Source organism: Arvicanthis niloticus, chromosome 10, assembly GCF_011762505.2.
Source record: "Arvicanthis niloticus isolate mArvNil1 chromosome 10, mArvNil1.pat.X, whole genome shotgun sequence".
In the NCBI taxonomy this organism is placed as follows: Eukaryota; Metazoa; Chordata; class Mammalia; order Rodentia; family Muridae; genus Arvicanthis; species Arvicanthis niloticus.
In genome coordinates this window covers 61759017-61779421 of record NC_047667.1, presented here as the reverse complement: position 1 = coordinate 61779421, position 20405 = coordinate 61759017, and the positions used below count along the sequence as shown (strand labels likewise).

General features: G+C 40.5%; 1 protein-coding gene across 1 annotated transcript in view; it reads right to left on the bottom strand.

The window, feature by feature from the left end:
- Ush2a (usherin) overlaps positions 1 to 20405 on the bottom strand; it is a 681657-nt gene that overhangs the window by 497852 nt on the left and 163400 nt on the right. Inside the window, exons 15-17 of the mRNA XM_034512972.2 lie at positions 11415 to 11578; positions 6869 to 7027; positions 454 to 948 (exon numbers count right to left, since the gene is read on the bottom strand). Coding sequence (XP_034368863.1) covers positions 454 to 948; positions 6869 to 7027; positions 11415 to 11578 — 818 coding nt within the window. The remainder of the gene's footprint in view (positions 1 to 453; positions 949 to 6868; positions 7028 to 11414; positions 11579 to 20405) is intronic.

Genomic DNA, 20405 nt, shown 5'->3' with positions numbered 1-20405 from the left:
AACCCTGAGGTTCAATTTTAAGAACACAAAAATTAACTTAATGGAATCAACTAGCCTATATACAAATTTTTGTATTATTTTATATTTTTTTCTTTCTTAAAAGAGAAAATTTTCTGCTTGCGGGTGCCCTAATGTGACTCAGTCAAATATAATGCATTTCAGCAGTGACTGTCCAATTATCAACATCATCTGTGTTGTGGCAGATGTCATTAAGAGCAAAGATAATATTAGCCTTTTAAAGAGCAATTTAATTTAATAGAATTTGTTCTTAAATTAGATGAAATACCCTCTTCCATATCCAGAAGAAATAGCATTTTATATCTTCAGAAAGCATTTCCCAAGCAAATACTGTATATTCATAAACCAAATGGAGTTGCCAGTCTTAGTACATAATTCTTCCTTTCTACTGTTTTGGTTTTCTAAAAGAAAGTGAAGTTTAAACCTTGATCTTACCATTTGAATCCACTGGTGGAGACCATTCTACTCTGAGTTCTGTGGGACTGATTTTCCATACTGTAGGTGGCCCCTGCCTTTGGGGAGATGCTTGGGCTGTTGTTACTATAATAGGCAAGCTGTATAAACATCCCTCATTAGTACAGCCTTGTACAGAAAAACAGTACTGGGTGAATGGAACCAAATTCCAGATGGTAGCTGAGGTTTCTGGACCTTCATAGGAGACACAAACTTCAGTGCTGTCCACAGGTGTGCATGATAAAACATACTTCATTACAGGACCAGAGTGGTTGGAGAGTCCAGTCCAGACAAGTGTAACGGAGTCTGAGGCAACAGGAGTGACGTGCGTCAAGTTCAAGTATCCTTTTGAGACTTCTGGCTTTGTCTTAAAAGTGACAGGTATGCTTCTTATTGAACTGTGCACATTGGAGGTCTCTATATAATATGAATATGCTGTGTGTGGTGACAGACTAGTGTCTAAGTAGTACTGAGTATCTGGAATAAAAAGGGAAAGCAGAAAGTCAGAATTAACAATTGTCAAGGATTGCCATTGCCTGATTCTGGTGCTCTTTGACTAGGTAGTTTACTGATCAAGTCCTGCAAATAAGAGTGTGTTTGATGCTTTTCCAAGGGAAATCAGGCAAATGGTGGTTGCTTTTATTGTCTGGCATGTTGTGAGTATTGGGTCAAGTAAGACAAAATACACTTAGAAGTCTGTTTCTGTCCTTGGTTTGCTCTTCATGGGCTCCCTCGATAGAAGAACCCAGAGGAAGTCCTTGCAATCTCTGAGACACATATTTGCTTTCAGTGTAAGTGGCTTGCTTGCCAAACGCTGTTACATAGGTCCAGCCTTCTGCAAACTACCACCTACCACCTGGTCTTTCTCCTGATTAATACCTGAGTGTATCCTTTCATGATCTAATAAAATGACATACAACTATACATGTGTTTTTGCTAAATCCTGGAGAGATTTGTCAACAATAGAGAGATTGTAAAAGAGAAGTTTGAGATGTGCAAGATCCCTATGTATGAAGGACAGGGGTATCAGGGAAGAAGGCCAAAAGCAGAGGTTATAAAACAAGAAAGAGATAGATAGTGACCATGATTAACTATGTGCCTGCACCCACCATTCTCTGCGGAACAGCAAGCACATTGCAGGCCTATGAAACCAAGAAATGTCAGAGGGGCTGCTGACTGCTTCCCTGTGGGATTGTGTGTGCGTTGGCAGAGGCTCCTGATACAGTAGTACTGAAGGTTTCTGCATATCTAGGTGTCTGACATATGATAGATACCTAGAGTCTAATTTTAATCCACAGAGGTTTTTGGTTTTCTGTGCTGAGATCCCATCAATGATCCACGGGACCTCTTTTGGTTGTGGCAAGGTAACCTTTAAATCTCTGAAAGGGCTAGATGTGGGATGTGAGATCCAGGAGGGGAACCCTCACAATGTGGTAGAGTGTTCACAAGAACCTGATTTCTGTAGAATAAGCAACTTCACTTGAAGTCAGTGTCTTGGTGATGCCAAGAATCAAACTGGTCCACTGTACTTTAACAAGCCAGTATCCTCAGGAGGAACTTCTGCTAAAGGTCAGAGGGAAGTTATTCTCCCCTAAATGCTAACTAATATGGCAACTGAGGGATGAGGGATGGGACAAAGAGGGGGTGGGGCTTAAGAATATAAGTGAGGAACTAGGCAGAGGTCATTTCATCATACTGAGCACACATCACTAAAATTTCTTCATTAAAACAACCATTACGTAAGTGCTTTCTATGTTGCTTGAGGAGCCCCGCAACCTCCACGGGAGTAAAAAGTGGGACAGACTGAGAAACATCACCATCTCAATTCAGAAGAGTCCACTAGGACTGAGACTTCACTAGTAAGAGTGCTGTCATAGCCCCTGGAATGGAAGTTTACCAAGGCTCCATAATGGCAAAACTCCTAAAGGACCTGCTTCTGACAGCACCCAAGGAGGAGACTCACTCCGGGGTCACAGACAATCAAACCCATGCCAAGTCTTTGCCAGATCATTCTATTTTCAAAGAAACAAATTGATCCTATCTCAGATAATGAGAATGTGTGAGAGCACTGTTGCTTGATAAGAAATTGGAATAAGATTAAAAAAAAAAAACCCACCACAGAGTGGGAATCTGTGATTGTATTGGAACAGTTACATGGAACAGTTACAATCACTTTGCATTTCCTGAGGAAAGTTTGATTTAGGGACCCCATCCCATCATCCTGCAGGAGAAACAGTTTATAAAAATAGCAATTTCGGAACAAGGACTTTGCCAAAGAGGCCACACCTGCCTACTGACTTCTCAGCTTTCTGCCCTGAGTCCCTGAAGAGGGGGGTGTGTCCTCCTGTCCAACATTTTTATTAGCATATGTTAATGGTGCAAAATAATGTGGTTTTTTTGTGATACTTTCATCCATACTACCTTCATCACGTTCCTCTATTATGTCCATAATTTATCACTCTGGCGCCATTATTTTTCTTCTCAAATATACTACACTCCTATCTCTCCGTATCTTTTACAAAAATACCTGCATCCAACAGATGAGGAAAACACATGTGATATTTGTATTTCTACTCAGGCTTATTCCACTTAATATGATAATGTCCCTCATATTCGATCTTCCTACAAATTGTAAAGAAGAATTGTATTTTCCCTGGTGTTCTTTCTGCCATGCAGAAAACATTAAATTTCCTTATCCATTTATCTTTCACTGGGTACCTAGGGTAATTCCTGTTGGGATATTTTTGTACACCATGTGAAGGTGTATCTCTCTCCTTCCTCACCTGCCTAAAATATTCTCTGATTGGCTTTAATTATAAAAAGCTACCCTCCTCTATCGTGGCAGAAAAGAGAAGGTAGAACTTCTGGAAAGAAATAGGAACTCTAGAAAAGAATGAGGCAATGAGGGAGTCAGATACAGAGGACTGAGGAGAGGGAATGGACATTTGGCAAATGTGAAGAAGTATACATTGGGTAAATTAAGTTACAGGAACTAGTAGAGAACAAGCCTAAGCTAATGCCCAAGCTTTCATAAATAATGAAATGTCTCAGTGTCATTATTAGGAGCCGGTGGTGGAGACAGTCCAACCGTCGATTCCTTATCATGTTCACTCTATATAATGCAGTAATGATCATCAGTGATAGGATAACTGTTAACTCCTCTTCATAAGATTTATCTTTAATTATGTGTAAATTTCTATATGTCTGTTTACGTGTCTTACTATATGCACATGAAGGTAGTCGCCTGTGGAGGTCCAAAGGAGTCAGATAGCCTGGAGCAGGAGTTACAGATGGTTGTGATCCACCAACATGGGTCCTGGGAAATAAACTTAGATCCTATGCAAATGAATTATATTCTCTTAAGCTTTGAACTACCTCTCAATCCCATAGCTAGTTGTATGTTTGTTCTACTGTAGTTCAAATCTAGGACCTCGAGTGTACTAGGCAGACATTCTGCCACTGAACTATATTCTCAACTCCTTACTCATTTTCTGGAGTTGAGTTCATTTCACCAGCAAGGATGATAAATTTCAGTTTTAGATTCTATCTCTCTATTGTGTCTGGTATTCCTTTGTGTTCAAAATCAATATATAAAGTATAACATATATATCAGACTTGTTTGGATGACAAGACAATATATAATGTATATACAAAACTCACTGAGCACTTCTAAAATATAAAACACTAAATAAGGGATGTTATTTTCCTCTGAAAACTGTGTTCTTTGCACTAATGATATAGATAAGGTCTTTAACAAGCCACATAGGGAATCTGAGCAAAGTATTAAGTAGGTAGAAGTCCAGAGTGTTACCTTGAGGGCTAGAGAGATGGCTCAGTGGTTAAGTTCTTGCTGATCAAGCATGAGGACTGGAAATCAGATCCCCAGAACCCATATAAATGCCAGGGTATGACTTGCTTGTAATGCTGGCTTCCTAAGGCTGACCCAGGGGTTCCACAGAGTAAGTTGGCAAGTGGTTGACATACTGGTAAGCTGTAGGTTTGGCTGAGAGACCAAATGCTTACATATTGAGCCTCTGTATACACATGTATACCCATCACCAACCTATTTACATAAAATATGTACATACACATATGCACATAGCATAAGCTAACTCTCTTTGTCTCTGTCTCTGACTCTCAAAAGTAGAAACAAATAAATCAGTGAAAAATAAAATACAAAGCCAGAGAGCTAACTCAAGCACATACTCTTCTACTGGCACCATGTGGGTGTCCATCAGCCACATTTTATTTAGGGAGCCACTGAATATACTATAACTCACTTACTACCAGTATTCAGAAACTTTCAAATTATCCCACGTAATGAGTGTAGCTGGTGGTTGGTTTTAATGTCAACTAATACAGTGTGTTATTGCCAAAGAAAAGACATTCAAGAGCTTTAAAGATGATAATATAAAGGTATATGAGGATGGCAAAAAATGCTGCCCAAGAGTGTCCCACAGGACTCTGGGCTAGCCAGGGGAAGTTTCTATACTAATGAGGAATTCTATCATGGCCTGCACTAAATGATCAAACTTGCTTAGAAGACAACACTATTAATTTTCTTTGAAAAGTTCAGTGATTCTCCACCTACGATTCCAACTGCCTTTATTTAGACCACAGATTTGTGCTCATTCAACTGAAGAGAAATAGTGTTTCCTTTTCAAGTTATTCATGCTACCCAGGCACTGAAGCTGGAGCAATAAACACAGGGCTACTATTAGAAAGCTGGGAAGTTCTGACCGCACTCACGGGTTGTTTCCACTGTTCAAATGCCATCATGCAGATAACTTTCACATCATTAATTATGGGCGGTTGTCGACAAATGCCAGATGTGGCATTTTTAGTGCAAACTAAGGTTTCGGAAAATTAATACTTCATTTAATAGGATTATAGAAATGTCTGATTAGCGAATGAGTGGATATTTACTACCCAAGAAACTATTGTTTGGATTCTGTTAGTACAATCGTGTAAAAAGCCATGATGCTATGTTCCTATATACCGTTTTATCAAACATATTACAGTATGCTACTGTGAGAAACACGGACTGAATGAACCACTGATGGGCTCGAATTTAATTCAAAGCTGCTTGGGAAATGGAGCCAGTGCAGTTGCATCTTCGGAGATAATTCAACCAGTGGTCCTGTCAACTCAGAAACCATTTTCAATATTTTTATAACTCCCCTCTTCCTCTGTCACAAAAGTTTAAGTTTCAGAACACCTGGACCCCGCTGACTTTTGGAAGAAAATAGACATTTTAGTAGCAGGTTTTTTGGATGCTTTGCCAATGTGGCAGATGCAGGCAGATGTTTGCTTCCCATCCCAATCTGTATCATGGAGTTTAGAATTTCCATTAACTTCACGGAAGACTAGAAGCAGGGAAGGGGTATGCAGAGTAAAGAGAAAGTTGGAGGACATAAAGATGCAAGTGATACACAATAGGTTTGAAATGAGATCTGCTGATGTGATAGATAAAAGGTGTCTGACATATAGTTGGGAGCTTTGAGGTCGGCTAGTATGGTAAACTTTCTTCCATCCATGTTAAAGAAGGCTGTGGAAGTTTAGTCCCTTAATTTAGACCTACATGCATTTTAAAGCGGGTTATTCATGTTACTTATAAGTTGGAGGCCATAAGAGATGGCTCTGCAGGTAAAAGTTCTTGCTGGGCAAGGCTAGAGACCTGAGGGAAGTACCTGAAAACTGTCATGGAAGGAGAGAGCTAACTCTCAAAAGACTGTGGTCCAATCTTTGACAGGTTTTGTAAACTGAAACATAACAATTCATATGCTTTTATACCTTTTAATTCCTTCAACCAGAATGTCATAGTTTTTGTTATTGATTTGCAGAGACACACTTTTTCATCATAGCCTGTAACATATTTAACAGTGTACCGGGATTGATTATGCTCTATAGATACCACACTGCAAGACTGTTGAATGTTGTATTATTTCTAACATTTTAACATCACAAACCAATAGGAATGGACATGGGATTTTATCTTCATTTAAAGCTTTTAATTTGAGATAAAATTTCCATGGTATGTATGATGACTGCAATGATTACCGATATGAAAGAAAGATATTTATATATTTTAACAATTTGCTGTGTTCAAGAGGCTGTGCCTGTGAACCAATACAAACACTCTGAAGTTCACGAGTGGTCCAGGCTTCATGTACCAGTCATGCTGGGCTGAGTCACTGCTTTCATCTCAGGGAACTCGGTAATCATCTTACCAAACACAAAACATCTTATTTTCATAGTGCTTTGCTTCCTGGTGAGATTTGTAATTCTCTCTGCATGACATGTTCTTTGCTCTTTGCTTATCCTCGATGCCAGGGAATTTAACATGTATTTGTTCTTAGAATATCACATACTTCCATCACCAAGTCCTAGAACTCACAGTATGGATGTTGATCTTCAGTTGTGTAGATCTCAGAACCATCCCTGAACAGAGTGTATGTAAGCCAGTGGGCATTGGGGAAATCAGGTGGACTCCAGGAGAGATTGATGGCAGAAGAACTTTGAACCCATCCTCTGGGTGGAGGTTGCTGGGCTGGAGCTAAATTATAACAGAGAGAGCATTTATTAACAAAAGCAATCGATAAACGCACTAGGAAACTGAAGTAAGATACTCGGCAAAGTGGCCGTTCTGATTCAGGGTCACTTTTTCAAGAAGACATGTGGTTTACCAAGACATTAATAAACAAAGGATATGCATCACCAATTCTCTAAGACAAAGCTTTTTATCCTACAAGCATAAAACACACTTGTGGCTCAGAGCAGCTGACAGAGAAGTAAGGCTGGTGGGGAACCGCCAGATATTTAAACATTTCTACACCTTAGTTTAAAAACTATAACTCAAGGATTCATAACGTTTATTTTTCAATTGAATTTAAAAATTGACAGATTCCCTTGAAATTTTACATTAAATTAAATATTTGAATTGTAATTAAAGCAATTCTTTGATGCTGAAGATAGAATTTTCCATTCTAGCAAACACAAGTTCTTATTTTACTCTGAAGGACCTAATTGCAAGGACTAATGTGTGCTGACATAGATAGACATGGGTGCCAGAACCTAAATATTGTCAATTAAAATGTGAATCTTTATGTGACTATACTGACACTTGCGAAGGGTGCTTTTGTCTTTAGATTGCTTTCCCTGAACTCATCCAAGCACAGCAGAATACAGAAATGAACTCAAGAAACCCTATATTTTCCCACTGGTGATTTTCCTATTCTCCTCATTTTTGAGTGTAATTTTTGTTATTTTCACAGAATACAGAGAAGACATGGAAGAAAACAGAAATCTGAGAAAACAGCTACCAAAGTCCAAACTCCATTGACTTTGAGCAAGGAGACTTGATACACTTCTCACTGAACGAGATATCACAGGTACACACCGTTGAGGGATCTGACTTTGAACCCACCAATCCTTTTGTCAAGAGGTACTTTCAGAAAGCGTGCAAAGACCTGAGACTAATGAAGTAGCTACAGCGATGTTATATAAAATGTCTGAAGCCGGGCAGTGGTGGCACACGCCTTTATTCTCAGCACTTGGGAGGCAGAGGCAGGCAGATTTCTGAGTTCGAGGCCAGCCTGGTTTACAGAGTGAGTTCCAGGACAGCCAGGGCTACACAGAGAAACCCTGTCTCAAAAAACCAATAAATAAATAAATAAATAAATAAATAAATAAATAAATAAATAAATAAAAATGTCTGATGCCATCTGATGAATCTTTCAGGGTCTCAAGATAAAAGACTAATTGCATTCAAAATACGTGTAGCACAGGAAGCGAATGGCCAGAGGACTATTCTCCTAAAAAAGTTTAGTGGCAGGGTATGGTAAGTGTAAACTCTTGTTATGTATGAGAGATGCTCTCTAGTCTACTCTGAACCCTAGGGTTTACTCTTTCCTATGAGAGTCACAGGCCCACCATTCCTGACTAGGATTTATTGCTACAGAAGTCATAGATTACTGTTGCTCGGGGGGGAAAATTACCTCAGTGAAATCTAATGGGACCAGGTGAAAGCTGCAGAGAGCTCTCCCCTAATAGTGTGAGGAAGGCCATACTTAACTTAAACCTCTTAGCAATGCATTGTGGATGTGTGTGGAAGTAGCCAAGTGGCAGGGCTCTTCCTAGACAGACAAAGGCCTGAGTTCTGACAAAAGAGGTAACAATGAGAACATAAAATGTGTTTCCAGACTTGGAAGACACCTGAAGCTTAGTGCCCGGGTGTCATTAGGGGATTTTCACATAGCACATGCATCTGGCACGTATCAAAACTCCTAGAAGGAACAGAGAATCTACACACAAACTCCAGTTTCCATGAAAGTTCCTGTGTCCAGAACTACTCTGTTCTGTTCTGGGAAAAGTGAATACTCATAAATTCTAAGTTCCCGGATGCCAACCAAGGTGTAGCCTTGTAAGCAGGCCCTTTGAAACTAAGCAGTCATCCTGAAGAGACTGAACTGGGCATGGAGAGGCTTGTAAAAGGGCATGTCTGATGACCCGAGCTGGGATTTGCAGATATGAGGTCATGATTCTTAGAGAAGAAATGACTACCCTCCATTTTACTAAACCAACATAATTCCTAACTGCATTCTGAATTACCTCCTTATACCTAGAGATAAGTGTACCTCTTGCCTCTCATCAACAAAGCTTTTGTTTACAGTAGGCACGGACAATTATAGAAAACCACACAGGCCAAAGTTGCAGAGACTCCTTTTTAAAGAATGAAACATACCAGTATAAAGGGTCCTTCTGTTGGGGAGTCTGATGTTTGAGTCCAAGCCTAGTAATTTTGCTAGGCCCATGAGTGTATTCAAATATGAACTGGATGCAGAGCCTCTCTTCATTTACATTAAGGACATAATAAATCTATCTCTTAGGATCATGAAAAGTGTCAGAGATCCTGGCACCACTGCAAGCAGTGTGCAGAGCCCACGTGTTTGGTCTCTCCTTGAGATATCATGCACTTTACAGTATATTGGTCTCATATCCCTTCTGGTTGCAGCATTCCTAAACCTCTGTTTTTATACAGTTATAAAAAAAATGTTTACTTGATTTTATTTTCGGGTTAAGATTCCTAAATACAAGTGAGCTGTGAGTGGTTCAAAAATATCAATATATGCAATTGTGTATATATATATATATATATATATATATATATATATATATATACACATATATATGTATACATATATATATACATATATATGTATATATACATACATATATATGTATATATATACATATATATGTATATATATATATATTTGTTTAAGTTCACAAATAAAAGTTTAGAACAAGCTATAATTCACTAGGAAGCAATATATAAACAACCATTTAATCACCAATTTTCTTCTGCCTCTCTGATCTATGGAGGTGATTAGCTCTTGAAAGGATACATTAAGCAACAGGAAAAAAGAGACTTGGATGGGAGAGAAACAAGAAGCCAGAGAGGGCATTATATGTAATCAACTGCAACTGGAAGTTAGATCCCCAGGATCCATGGGGACTTCCTGTCCACAGAAGGCCCTACTACTTTCATTATATACAATCTGCTACAACTGGAATTTAGATCCCAGGACTCAAAGAGGATGTCCTGTTCCTCTCCCAACTAGTCACAGATGTTGTTGGTAAGCTGTCATCAGTATGTTTCCAGGAAATAATAAGAAATATCATCAAGGTGATAATCCTATAGTGACAGCCTGTGTGAAGGACACCACGAGACACTTAGAATTTCCAGGAAAACCTTTAGACACCTGTTATGCGTAGGCAAACAACAGCCAGAAGCACCTCCCAGTTTTAATAATAGCTACTACACTAATGTCAATCTTGTGACGTTCTTGTGATGTTGGCCGTTCTCACTGGCTGTATAGTATAGAAAAGCAAGTTGTGGAGGCCACTAGTCCCAACACTCTCCCCCTTCCTGTTTTCCCCTTTCTTTCTCCCTTTCTTCCTTTCTCCCTTTCCCCAGCTCCTTTAAATGTTGAAAGTGGGGTTCTAGGTAGGCCATTGTTCCAAACAAACAGACTGACGGTGACATCATCACACAGGGAATGTCCTAGCATTTTGACTCAGGACGTACCAACAGTCCCACGAGCACAACATGCTGCAGAGGGTTGCTATCATATGTTCCCAAGAGCCACTTTTTAGGAATTCTGGGAATATATGGTCTTAGAGTAAACACAGAAATACCTTCCATATAGTTGTGACTATATAACATAGTTATAAAGTGAAGAACTGCAGGTGACCTTCAGAGGTCAACATGAGACACTGTAGAGCGCTGCAAAGTCAAAGCATGCTAAAATGCCATATTTGTAAAAAAATAAAATAAAATTATAAAGTGGGATGCAGACTCATGACTAATAAGAAAGTAGCAAGAACATGATATCAATAAGAACTCAGTATGCTAAAAACATAGTATCCATTAAATTATAATATTATTAAAATATTAGAAAATGTTCATAAAACTGATCATAGAAGAACATGAAACTTATAATAAATAACAAATCTTCTATTTGTTATAGTAAATTACATGGAAAAATACGTTTGTGAGCTAGAGTGACTAATCATTTTTGTTTAAATAGAAATATCATGATTTTAACAGTAAACGTTGATGTTCTTGGAAAAAAAAAATCACCTTGTCTGGAGAAAACTGGAATTGTTTTCGGTTTTTTGTTTTTTTCCTTTGCTGGTGACTTTATTCCAACAAACTATTGTCAATATTTTACTAACAGCCTAGTCATTCAAGAAATTTTAATTCTTTAATCAAGGAAAAACTCACAGATTTCCTTTAGTGTAGCTAACAAACTTGCCTTAGTCTAACTCTTCATACTGGGCCTACGTCTTCTTAATGACATCTAATGGCAGAAAGCATTGAGCTCCTCCTCCCAGGTCCCAGTGACTCAAGTGCCAGCAATGGGCCAGAATGGACTTACTTTTGCTGCAGCCTAGTAGATTGTTGATATCCAAGTGACTTGCACCAGGAACGCAAACATCACATTTTGAGCCAGTGACAAATTCTTTGCAGAAACACTGGCCTGTGACCGCATCACACGTTTCATTCGAGGCTCCTGCTAGATGACAATGACAAGGCCGGCATCTGAAGACACACATGGCGAGTCAGAAGAGTGCTTTAATTAATAATTCATAGGCTATGTCATACCTATCAATAACATTGTGGTTGGATACAGCTTGTTTTTGCCAATGTATTGGAAAGGATACTTGGACTGCACAAGGACACAGGAAAACGAAACAGAAAAAGATCTTTATCAAAATGTTGCTCACACTTAAATTCATGCAAAGGTTTTGTTGTTGATGTTCGTGGAATAATGGCCTAAGATGAGGCCTAGGGAGATGAATCAGTTGGTAAAGAACTTGATGAGGACCAAGCATGGGAATCTGAACCTTGATCCCCAGTGCCCATGTGAAAAGCAGACTAGGTGGCAAGTACCTGTGAGGTCAGCATTCAGCAATGGAGACAGAAAGGTCCTTGGGCTTGTCACCCAGGCAGTCTAGAAGAACTGGTGAACTCAAGATTCAATGTGAGACCTGATCTCAGAAAGTAAGGTGGAGAGTGACTAGGGGAGTTGTACAAAAATGGCTTTTGGCCTCTATATATAGACAGACAGACAAATACAGACAGACAGACAGATAGACAGACACACACAGATACACACATATGACACACACAGACAGACACATACACAGACACACACAGATACACACATATGACACACACAGACACACACAGAGACACGCAGACAAATACACAGACACACACACAAATATACACACATGATACACACAGGCAGACACACACACATGGTACACATAGACAGACACAGACACACCCAGACACCCAGACACATATACACACACACACGTGTACACACACACACACACACACACACACACACACACACACACACGAATTACACTCTAGCCAGAATGGTGGTGGACTCCTGCAATCTCAGAATGTGTGAATCGGAGGGAGGAAGATCAGGAGGAGTTCCCAGTTACACAGTGAGCTCAGTAAGTAGCCTGAACTACAGGAAGCTTTGTCGCAACAACCCCCTCAATAGCTTTTATGTGTCATGGAGCTTTGTCATGATTACCTTTAATACAAACTATGTAGTACAATGAAAATTATGTTTTCTTACAATAGAAGTTCTGCTGTCAGCTAAATGTTTAAATTAGGTACTCATAGAAGTACTTTTAATTTAAATATCCAGTTACAACATAGAAACTAAGAATGAGCCACTGCTCTCCCCAAAACTCTTCAAATTCTATATTTAGTTCTACAAAGGCTAAATTTTGCTGACATATTTAGATAGATTATAATTACTGTTGGTGCTTTGTATGGGTTGCATTTATATTCTGGGCACTGTATCGGTTTCATTTATTTTTTGCTTGTTTCTGTGATAAAATGCCCCATCATCCTATAACATCAGCCCCTTCACAGAGATCAGAGTAACTGACTTTTCTCCAGTCTCATATGGGTAAATGATTGTTAATGCTAGTTGTTCTGTTGTTAGAATCTGGAATCTCTTGGGAGATGGGACAACAAAACCACCTTAAAAGAGAAACGGTCAAATCTGGCCCCCAGTTGAAGAAAATCATGCATTGTGACTAGGAAGTCAAGGTGCAGGAGCCTAAAGCAGGAGGTCATACCACACTACATCCAGAAAGTAGATGCCTGCTACCCAGCTCTCTTTATTATACACTCAGGCCGGCAGTGGTGGTGCATGCCTTTAATCCCAGCACTTGGGAGGCAGAGGCAGGCATATTTCTGAGTTCGAGGCCAGCCTGGTCTACAGAGTGAGTTCCAGGACATCCAGAACTACACAGAGAAACCCTGTCTCAAAAAACAAACAAAAACAAACAAAAAAATTATACACTCAGGATCCCAGCTAGGAAATAGTGCCACCCATAACATGGAGGTCTTCCGGTCTCAGTGAACACATCAGCACAATCTGCATAGGCCCGTCTCCCACGATATACCAGATTCTGCCAACAGGACAATTAGTATTAACCATCATTTACCCAGGTATGACTGGAGAAAAGACAGTTACCTTGATCTCTGCCAGGGGACTAATGTTATAGAACAATGAAGTATATTCAGTGCAGTGTACAAGCTCTTAGACCTAGAATCATCTGTGATATTTGCAGTACTGCTTTCAGCAGTGATAGAGAAGGAAGGCTTTCTCTTCAGGGTGAATTATTAGCATGCATGGTCCCCCTGTGGCATTTCATTAGGCTAAGCAGTCTGGGCATTATAAAGGTTAGAGACGAAAAAGCAGCCCTTGAAGACTGTGGAAGCAGGGACTTCCCATGTGGTACACCGAAAACTAAATATATTTCCCCGTTTATTCGATAGAGAAACTGGTGGACATGGTGACTTCACCCTACTGCAAATGTTATGGTGTGATCTCTTGGGTAATCATTCAACACCCTTAAAAAGACCGATAAAAGCTAAAGCTGCAAAATAAGCTGAAAATTTGTTTGATGGACGAATCTGCCGTTGGGAATAAAGTACGTTTTCTCCTGAAAGCGACAATACCATAGTTGCACTTTTTTTGTGGTTCCGATAAAAGGACTTTATCCCTGCAAACAACAGTGGTGGTCTTTATCTGGACATGTACACTAGAATTTCATCCTCAATAGATGTATTTTTTTTTAAGACAAAATATTAGAAATGAGAAAAAAATTATGCATTGAAGTGAAAACAGAATCATAGAAGCAATGAGAGGCCTGGTTTGATCTTAATTCATTGTGTGATCACACTTAGAGTATATTGTTTGTAGGCTTCAGTATAATACCAGTGGCCTGAGCAGTAAGAGGCAGCTCCCCGCCCCACCTCTTCCTATACATAAATATCCCCTTCTAGACATCCCACTCATGAGTAAGTGTCTCTTGAGTGTTTCAGTTTTTATTGCCGTTCACTCGGGGGACAGTCACACTTACTTTACATACAGTGCAGTTAGAGTAATGGCTTGCAGTGTGTAACGTAATTCCATCCCTTGATGAAGCTCTATTTCCTTCCAGCCGACTGCCATCCACACGGCTCAGAGTCATCTATGTCAATATCCATGGGGTATTAAGTTCCAATTCCAAATGGAATAAATGAATCACTTCTTAGGAAAGCAAGCAGTGTTTTGAGTAATTAAATGCATCTAGTCCTACTTTATTGTTTCTTCCCCCAGCCACTGTTGTATTGAACACATCCGACTTGTTATAATTGCTTAGTTTCAGTTAGCGAGAATTTTCCTTAAGTGAAGTTCATCAGAGCAGATTTTCTAGAATATTACAGTTTGCAACCAGCCCAGAGGACACAGAGGATAATACTGTAATTAAGGCTTAAAGGAAATGATTCCTATAAATTTCTCAGCCACTCAGATACAATTTCAAACATTTCAAAGACTCTTTAGCAAATAAGCCACAAGTTTGAGAGCGGTTTTCCTAATGCCCCTCCTTGGAGTATCAACCAAATGAAATATAATTCACATTTATTAAAACAAAATTAGACACAATAAAGGAGAAGACATCTTAGGCTTCGAAAAGAAGCAACAAACTAAGATGAATTGTGATATTGATTTTGCCAGGATAAATGGTTTTCGTAATATTAATATAAAGAAACCTTTATTGCACAGACTCTCCTGGCACAGCCCGAGCTGCTCCCGCAATCTGTTTAAAATCTTCATTTTTCATCCTTATGGGAAAACCTCAGTTGCTAAATGGATTTCATAAAGAGTAATCTGTCAAGATTTATATAGATAAACAATTTGTGATGTTTATTGACCAGTTCATTATGATAAACAAAACAGGGGGGGGGGGCTCTGCTCCTGTCAGCCAGCACACGGCTGCTATGCTGTTACCCCCTCTGCAATTCACTGTTTACCAGGTACACTGAGGGGATAATTGTCTTCTGTCTCTAAAATGACAAATCTCCTCTATCGTGCTTTCCTGGGGGTTTCTTTTACTTATACAAATAGCATCCTAATTATTGTTATTGAAGAACCATTACTCATAACGAAGACTATATGTTTCAGGGATTATGATAACTGCTGGAAAGTCTGACTGAAGGGACACAGGGAGAGAAGTCACCTCTCTCTGGCTGGGGACCTCAACTCACATGTTCATGAAAGTGACTAACACAACGAGTGACTTAAGTACCCTTCACTGAGGCCCGGTTATGTTCTTGGGTGGAAATCCACACTGAAAACGTAATAATGAGTGTTATATCTGCTCCTGTCCTCAAGGAGTGCACGGACGACTGTGAAGGAAATCATGAGAGTGGAAGCTGGCAGTTAGGGATGCACGCAGATTGTGTGTGTGTGTGTGTGTGTGTGTGTGTGTGTGTGTGTGTGCAGGGCCTAGGGAAAGCACCAGCTGAACATCTCTAATATGAAAAAGTAAAGACTGAAATATGAAATCTAAAACTATTCATGATAGGATGCCTCAGGTGGAAAATTCCACATCTCATATGATGGGTCACAGTCAGAATACAGGACACAAGCTTAAATCCTTTGGGAAGAAGGAACATCAATTGAGGGAATGCCCCCATCATACTGCCTGTGTAAAGGTCCGTGGGACAACTGTAATGAAAGAGTGATGTGGGGGTGGGGAGTGCAGCTCACTGTGGGAGGTGCCTGTCCTGGGCAGGGAGCCTCACTTCACTGTGGTGGGGGGTGCCAGCCCTGGGAAAGGTGCCCTGAGCTCACTGTGGGAAGTGCCAGTCCTGGTCAGGTAACTCTGTGTTATATAAAAACGAAGGCACTGCTTACAAGCTAGTAAGCAGAGTTTCCCCATGGCCTCTGTTTCAGGTTCCTGCCTCCTGATTCTTGCCTTGACTCCTGCCATGGTAGATCACAATCTGAGAGGTAAAATAAAATTTCCCCACCCCCATTTGCTGTTGGTCAGGTTGTTTCTCATATTAACAGAAAGTTAAGCTGGATATACCTACCACAAGCACTCTGACCCACTGAGCCATCTCCCAGGCTTGCAATCAGAATGCTTAGAAAATGGATCAGTATGGACAATGCTTATCCACTAAGCTGCACCAGTGAGGAGAAGAAATTGGTGGATTAGGGTCCTGAGAAATGAACAAACGGAAAGGGCTTAGAATTGAAAAGTTTTCAGTAACTAAGATTAGCGAATTATGAGTGAAAATCTGAAACACTCTAGAGCCATTCCTGGGCTTCTAACTCTCTAAGAGAGAAGGTGAAGATATCTTTCAACACAGCACAAAGGAGGAAGAGATTCCAAATCATTGAGGCTTTTGGATTGGCTAACCAATGAGGAAAAGAAAATGGGACGCCAAGGCCAATTTCAGGAGCTGGGATAAACATGTTCCACCATCAGCTCAGCACAGGCAGGATACAACACACATTGCTGCATAGTCACACACAGGATACAACACACACGGCTGTGTGGCTGCACAGTCAGGATACACCACACACTGCTGCATGGCCACACAGTCAGGCTGCAACACACACTGCTGTGTGGTTGAAGTTTTACTGAATGAAGCACCAAGAGAGACTTAGGCTTAGGATGCAACACCAGAAACAGATCCAACTGTGGACGCTGGATGTAAAGACGCATGCGTTTTATTGAGCTTTACTTGTTTGGTATGATTTTCCCCTGGGTGACTTCCCTTGCAAGGCTGACCTCAGTCATATTTCCTGGCAGCAGAATACTCAGCTGACTCACAGCTGCAGATGTCGTGGTGGCTGGAGCATCCTCTGTAGCGGCATGGCTTTCCCTAGGCTGAGCACTTTCACCCCTGTGGTAGATATCGGCCTGGAGGTTCTTAGTTCTCTTTTGTCACAGCCTCCCAGAGCATCTGCATTCTCTTAGAGCTGAAGTTTGATTTGTAGTAGGAGGATATAGGGTGATGTCATTGTAGTTAGTGTGAGTGCAAGGCCATATTCATATGGATTGCCAAGGAATAAACAAGAGTGCTAGCATCTCACCTAGGAGAAAAGAGTGACTCAAGAACCAGATTCAGAAAACCTTCTCCAGGCTTGAAATCAGGAACTCAGAAAATAGGCCATGCTAGCAACACCCTTGCCTTCATGCAATGAAGGCATCTGAACCCATCAGGAAGCATTCCTGTTATCTACAGGAAAGCGCCTGTTCTGAACCTGAAGCCAGTATCTCCTCCCAGAAAGCTAAGCTCCTGAGAATGTTCTGGACCTGAAGCCAGTGTCTTCTGCTTTGCTGACACTCCATATCGCCATGCAAGTAATTGAGATATATGAGAGTTTTCAAATAGAAGAGAGATTACATCTCTTCCCTATAGCTGCAGAGGTACTTGAAAGAATAGACAGAAAGTCACGAGAAAGAAACATTTCTTTTCATTGGAGATCATGCCTCTGATGTGTAATGACAACAGCAGAAGGCAAGTTGTGCTACTGCATGAGACAGCAGATCTTTTAAATTTCATATTTTGAAGCAGGTGAGAGGCCATTTATCAGATGTTCTGAAAGGGGGGTTTTAATTAGGTAAATTTTCATTTCTCGTCAGATTCTATCAGTGCCTGTACAATTACAATTTTAAGATGCTTAGTGCATTAGAATGCAAGAGTCTATCTAGTTATAGGCTCTGCAGTCTTTACCTACAAAGGATAGACAGTAAATGTTTCAGGTTCTGTGCACACCATGCCCTCTATTAAACCTCACTTGTACTGCTGTCCTTGGAAAGTAGTTGGGATACAATGTACAAAGAAGGAACATTGCTATGTTCCAATTAGAAATAGGAAGCAGGTTAGAGTTGAGCCCCAGGTGACAGAAGGGTGACTTTTTGTACAGTAGATTGAAGTATGGCCCCTGACAGTACCCAAATATTAACTGGTAGAACATGAAATCTATTTCCTTACTTGGTAAGATCAATTCTGCAAACATGTTTCAAGATCTGGAGATGGTCTGCTGAGCACAGATGATCCAAGAACATTCAATGTGATCACAGAGGTCTTTATGTAAGGAAAGCATGGGGGTGAGGGAGACGAATGATAAACAAACAAACAAATAAAACCAAATGATCAAAACTACCACCACCAACAGTAAAAATCACATGGAGGAGAGAAACCCAACCCAGAGAAGGCAGAAAGCTGCTCCGCTGCCTGACGAAGATGTGAGTCACAAAAGGAAAGGGATGAGGAGCTCACTTGGCCAAGAGCTCGCCTTGCAAGCAAGCAAGAGAACCCATGTCCAATTCCCAGAGGAAAAATTATAATCAAAAAATTAAAACAAAACAGCATAATGCACCAGTGGGGAATATTGGAAACACATTGCTGGGGTTCACTGGATAGCTAGCCTAGACTAATCAGAAAGTTCTAGTGAAAGATCTCATCATCATCATCATCATCATCATCATCATCATCATCATCATCACCACCACCATCGAGATTATCATCATTATTAACAAAAGACGCAAAGGCTGGGGAAACGACTTCATTGGTTGAATGCTTGCTGTATAAGCATAAGGGCCTGAGCTTGGACCTAGTATCCTTGTTGCTATGGTTATGAAAATGGAAACCTGTGAGCCTAGTGCTAGAGAGTCAGAGCCAAGGATTCCTGGAGCTATCTGACCAGCTAGCCAAGTCTAATCGGCAATTTCCAGGTTAAGTGAAAAATATCTCTCAAAAGATGAGGTGTGGACATTGAGGAAAGCACCCAGTGCCCATCTCTGCCCTTAACACCCATGCACACACACAGGAATATGACCCACCCCCACCCATTAACACACATACACACACAGTAAACACCACTTCTCCTCACCCCTTAAAGAATGCATGTAGATTATAGGAGGAGTCAAGATGAAGACAGTGGATTTTATCCTGGAGTTTCCATAGGAAACACAGGTGGCCTGTTGACACCTTGGTTTTAGTCCACTGAAACTAATTTAGGACCTATGACCTCTAGAATTATAAGATAATAAATCCTTGTTGTTTGAAGACACTGAATTTACAGTAATTTATTATATCCAGGAGCAAGCTAATATTCGTGGTCTGGTGGGAAAGAAGAGCTGGACCCTGTCCTGATGCTCAGCTTTGTAGTGTTCCCAGTTTGTCATATCGAGGACGTGCTGCCATTAATAACATACAAAGCCTGGCGTTCCTTGAAGAGCTTTCCACAATCTCTATTAGGTAGACTTAATAGATAGAGGCCATAAGATCATTCAGAAAATGACTGTATGCTTTTCCTTCTAAGCATATCCTTTTAAACAGTGTTCTTCTGTCCATGAAATGCAGAGGCCATTTTCTCACTCCGGAATTTGAGGTGGCCTTGTGACTTGCTTTTAAAAGACAGAATCAGGAAGAAGTGGCAGTCTCCAGCATGAAACTCAAGTGCCTTTGTATTCTTTTCTGCCTTTCCTAAAACTACCCCTGTCTTATGACCCAGAGCAAGCTGTGCTGTGGGCATAAGAGACTGATTGGAGTCTGCCACCTTTGTAACCTCACACAGCAGCCACTGACTCGCAGAGTTACAGAGAAGCCTGGGTCTATGAAAAACATGCAGCAAGTTTTACATCTTTACTGCATCAGAGATCTCTTTGCAAGAGAACTGTCTGCTTTTATTTGAAGTCACTGATGTGGTTCTCGGAGCAAAGCCCCCCCCCCCCCGAGACCCATTGGTGATGGGCATCCATCGTAAAGATTACCAGACCAAATCTATGACATGGTGTTCACATGGAGGATCTCCACAGTAAAATCTAAATAATCTCGAGGCAGGAAAGTCTGGCCACATGTTTTGTGAAGTCTAAGCGTTCAGACGCCTGAGAAGCCTCGAGCGCTGGTCTTGCTACCGGACCACAACTGCAGTTTAGTGTTAGAGCCACCTGGCTCCTTGCGTCTTAAAACAAGGTAAACTGAATTAGAGACTCTAAGTGGCTTTGAACATTAAAGAAGAAATATTATGTGTTGTGAC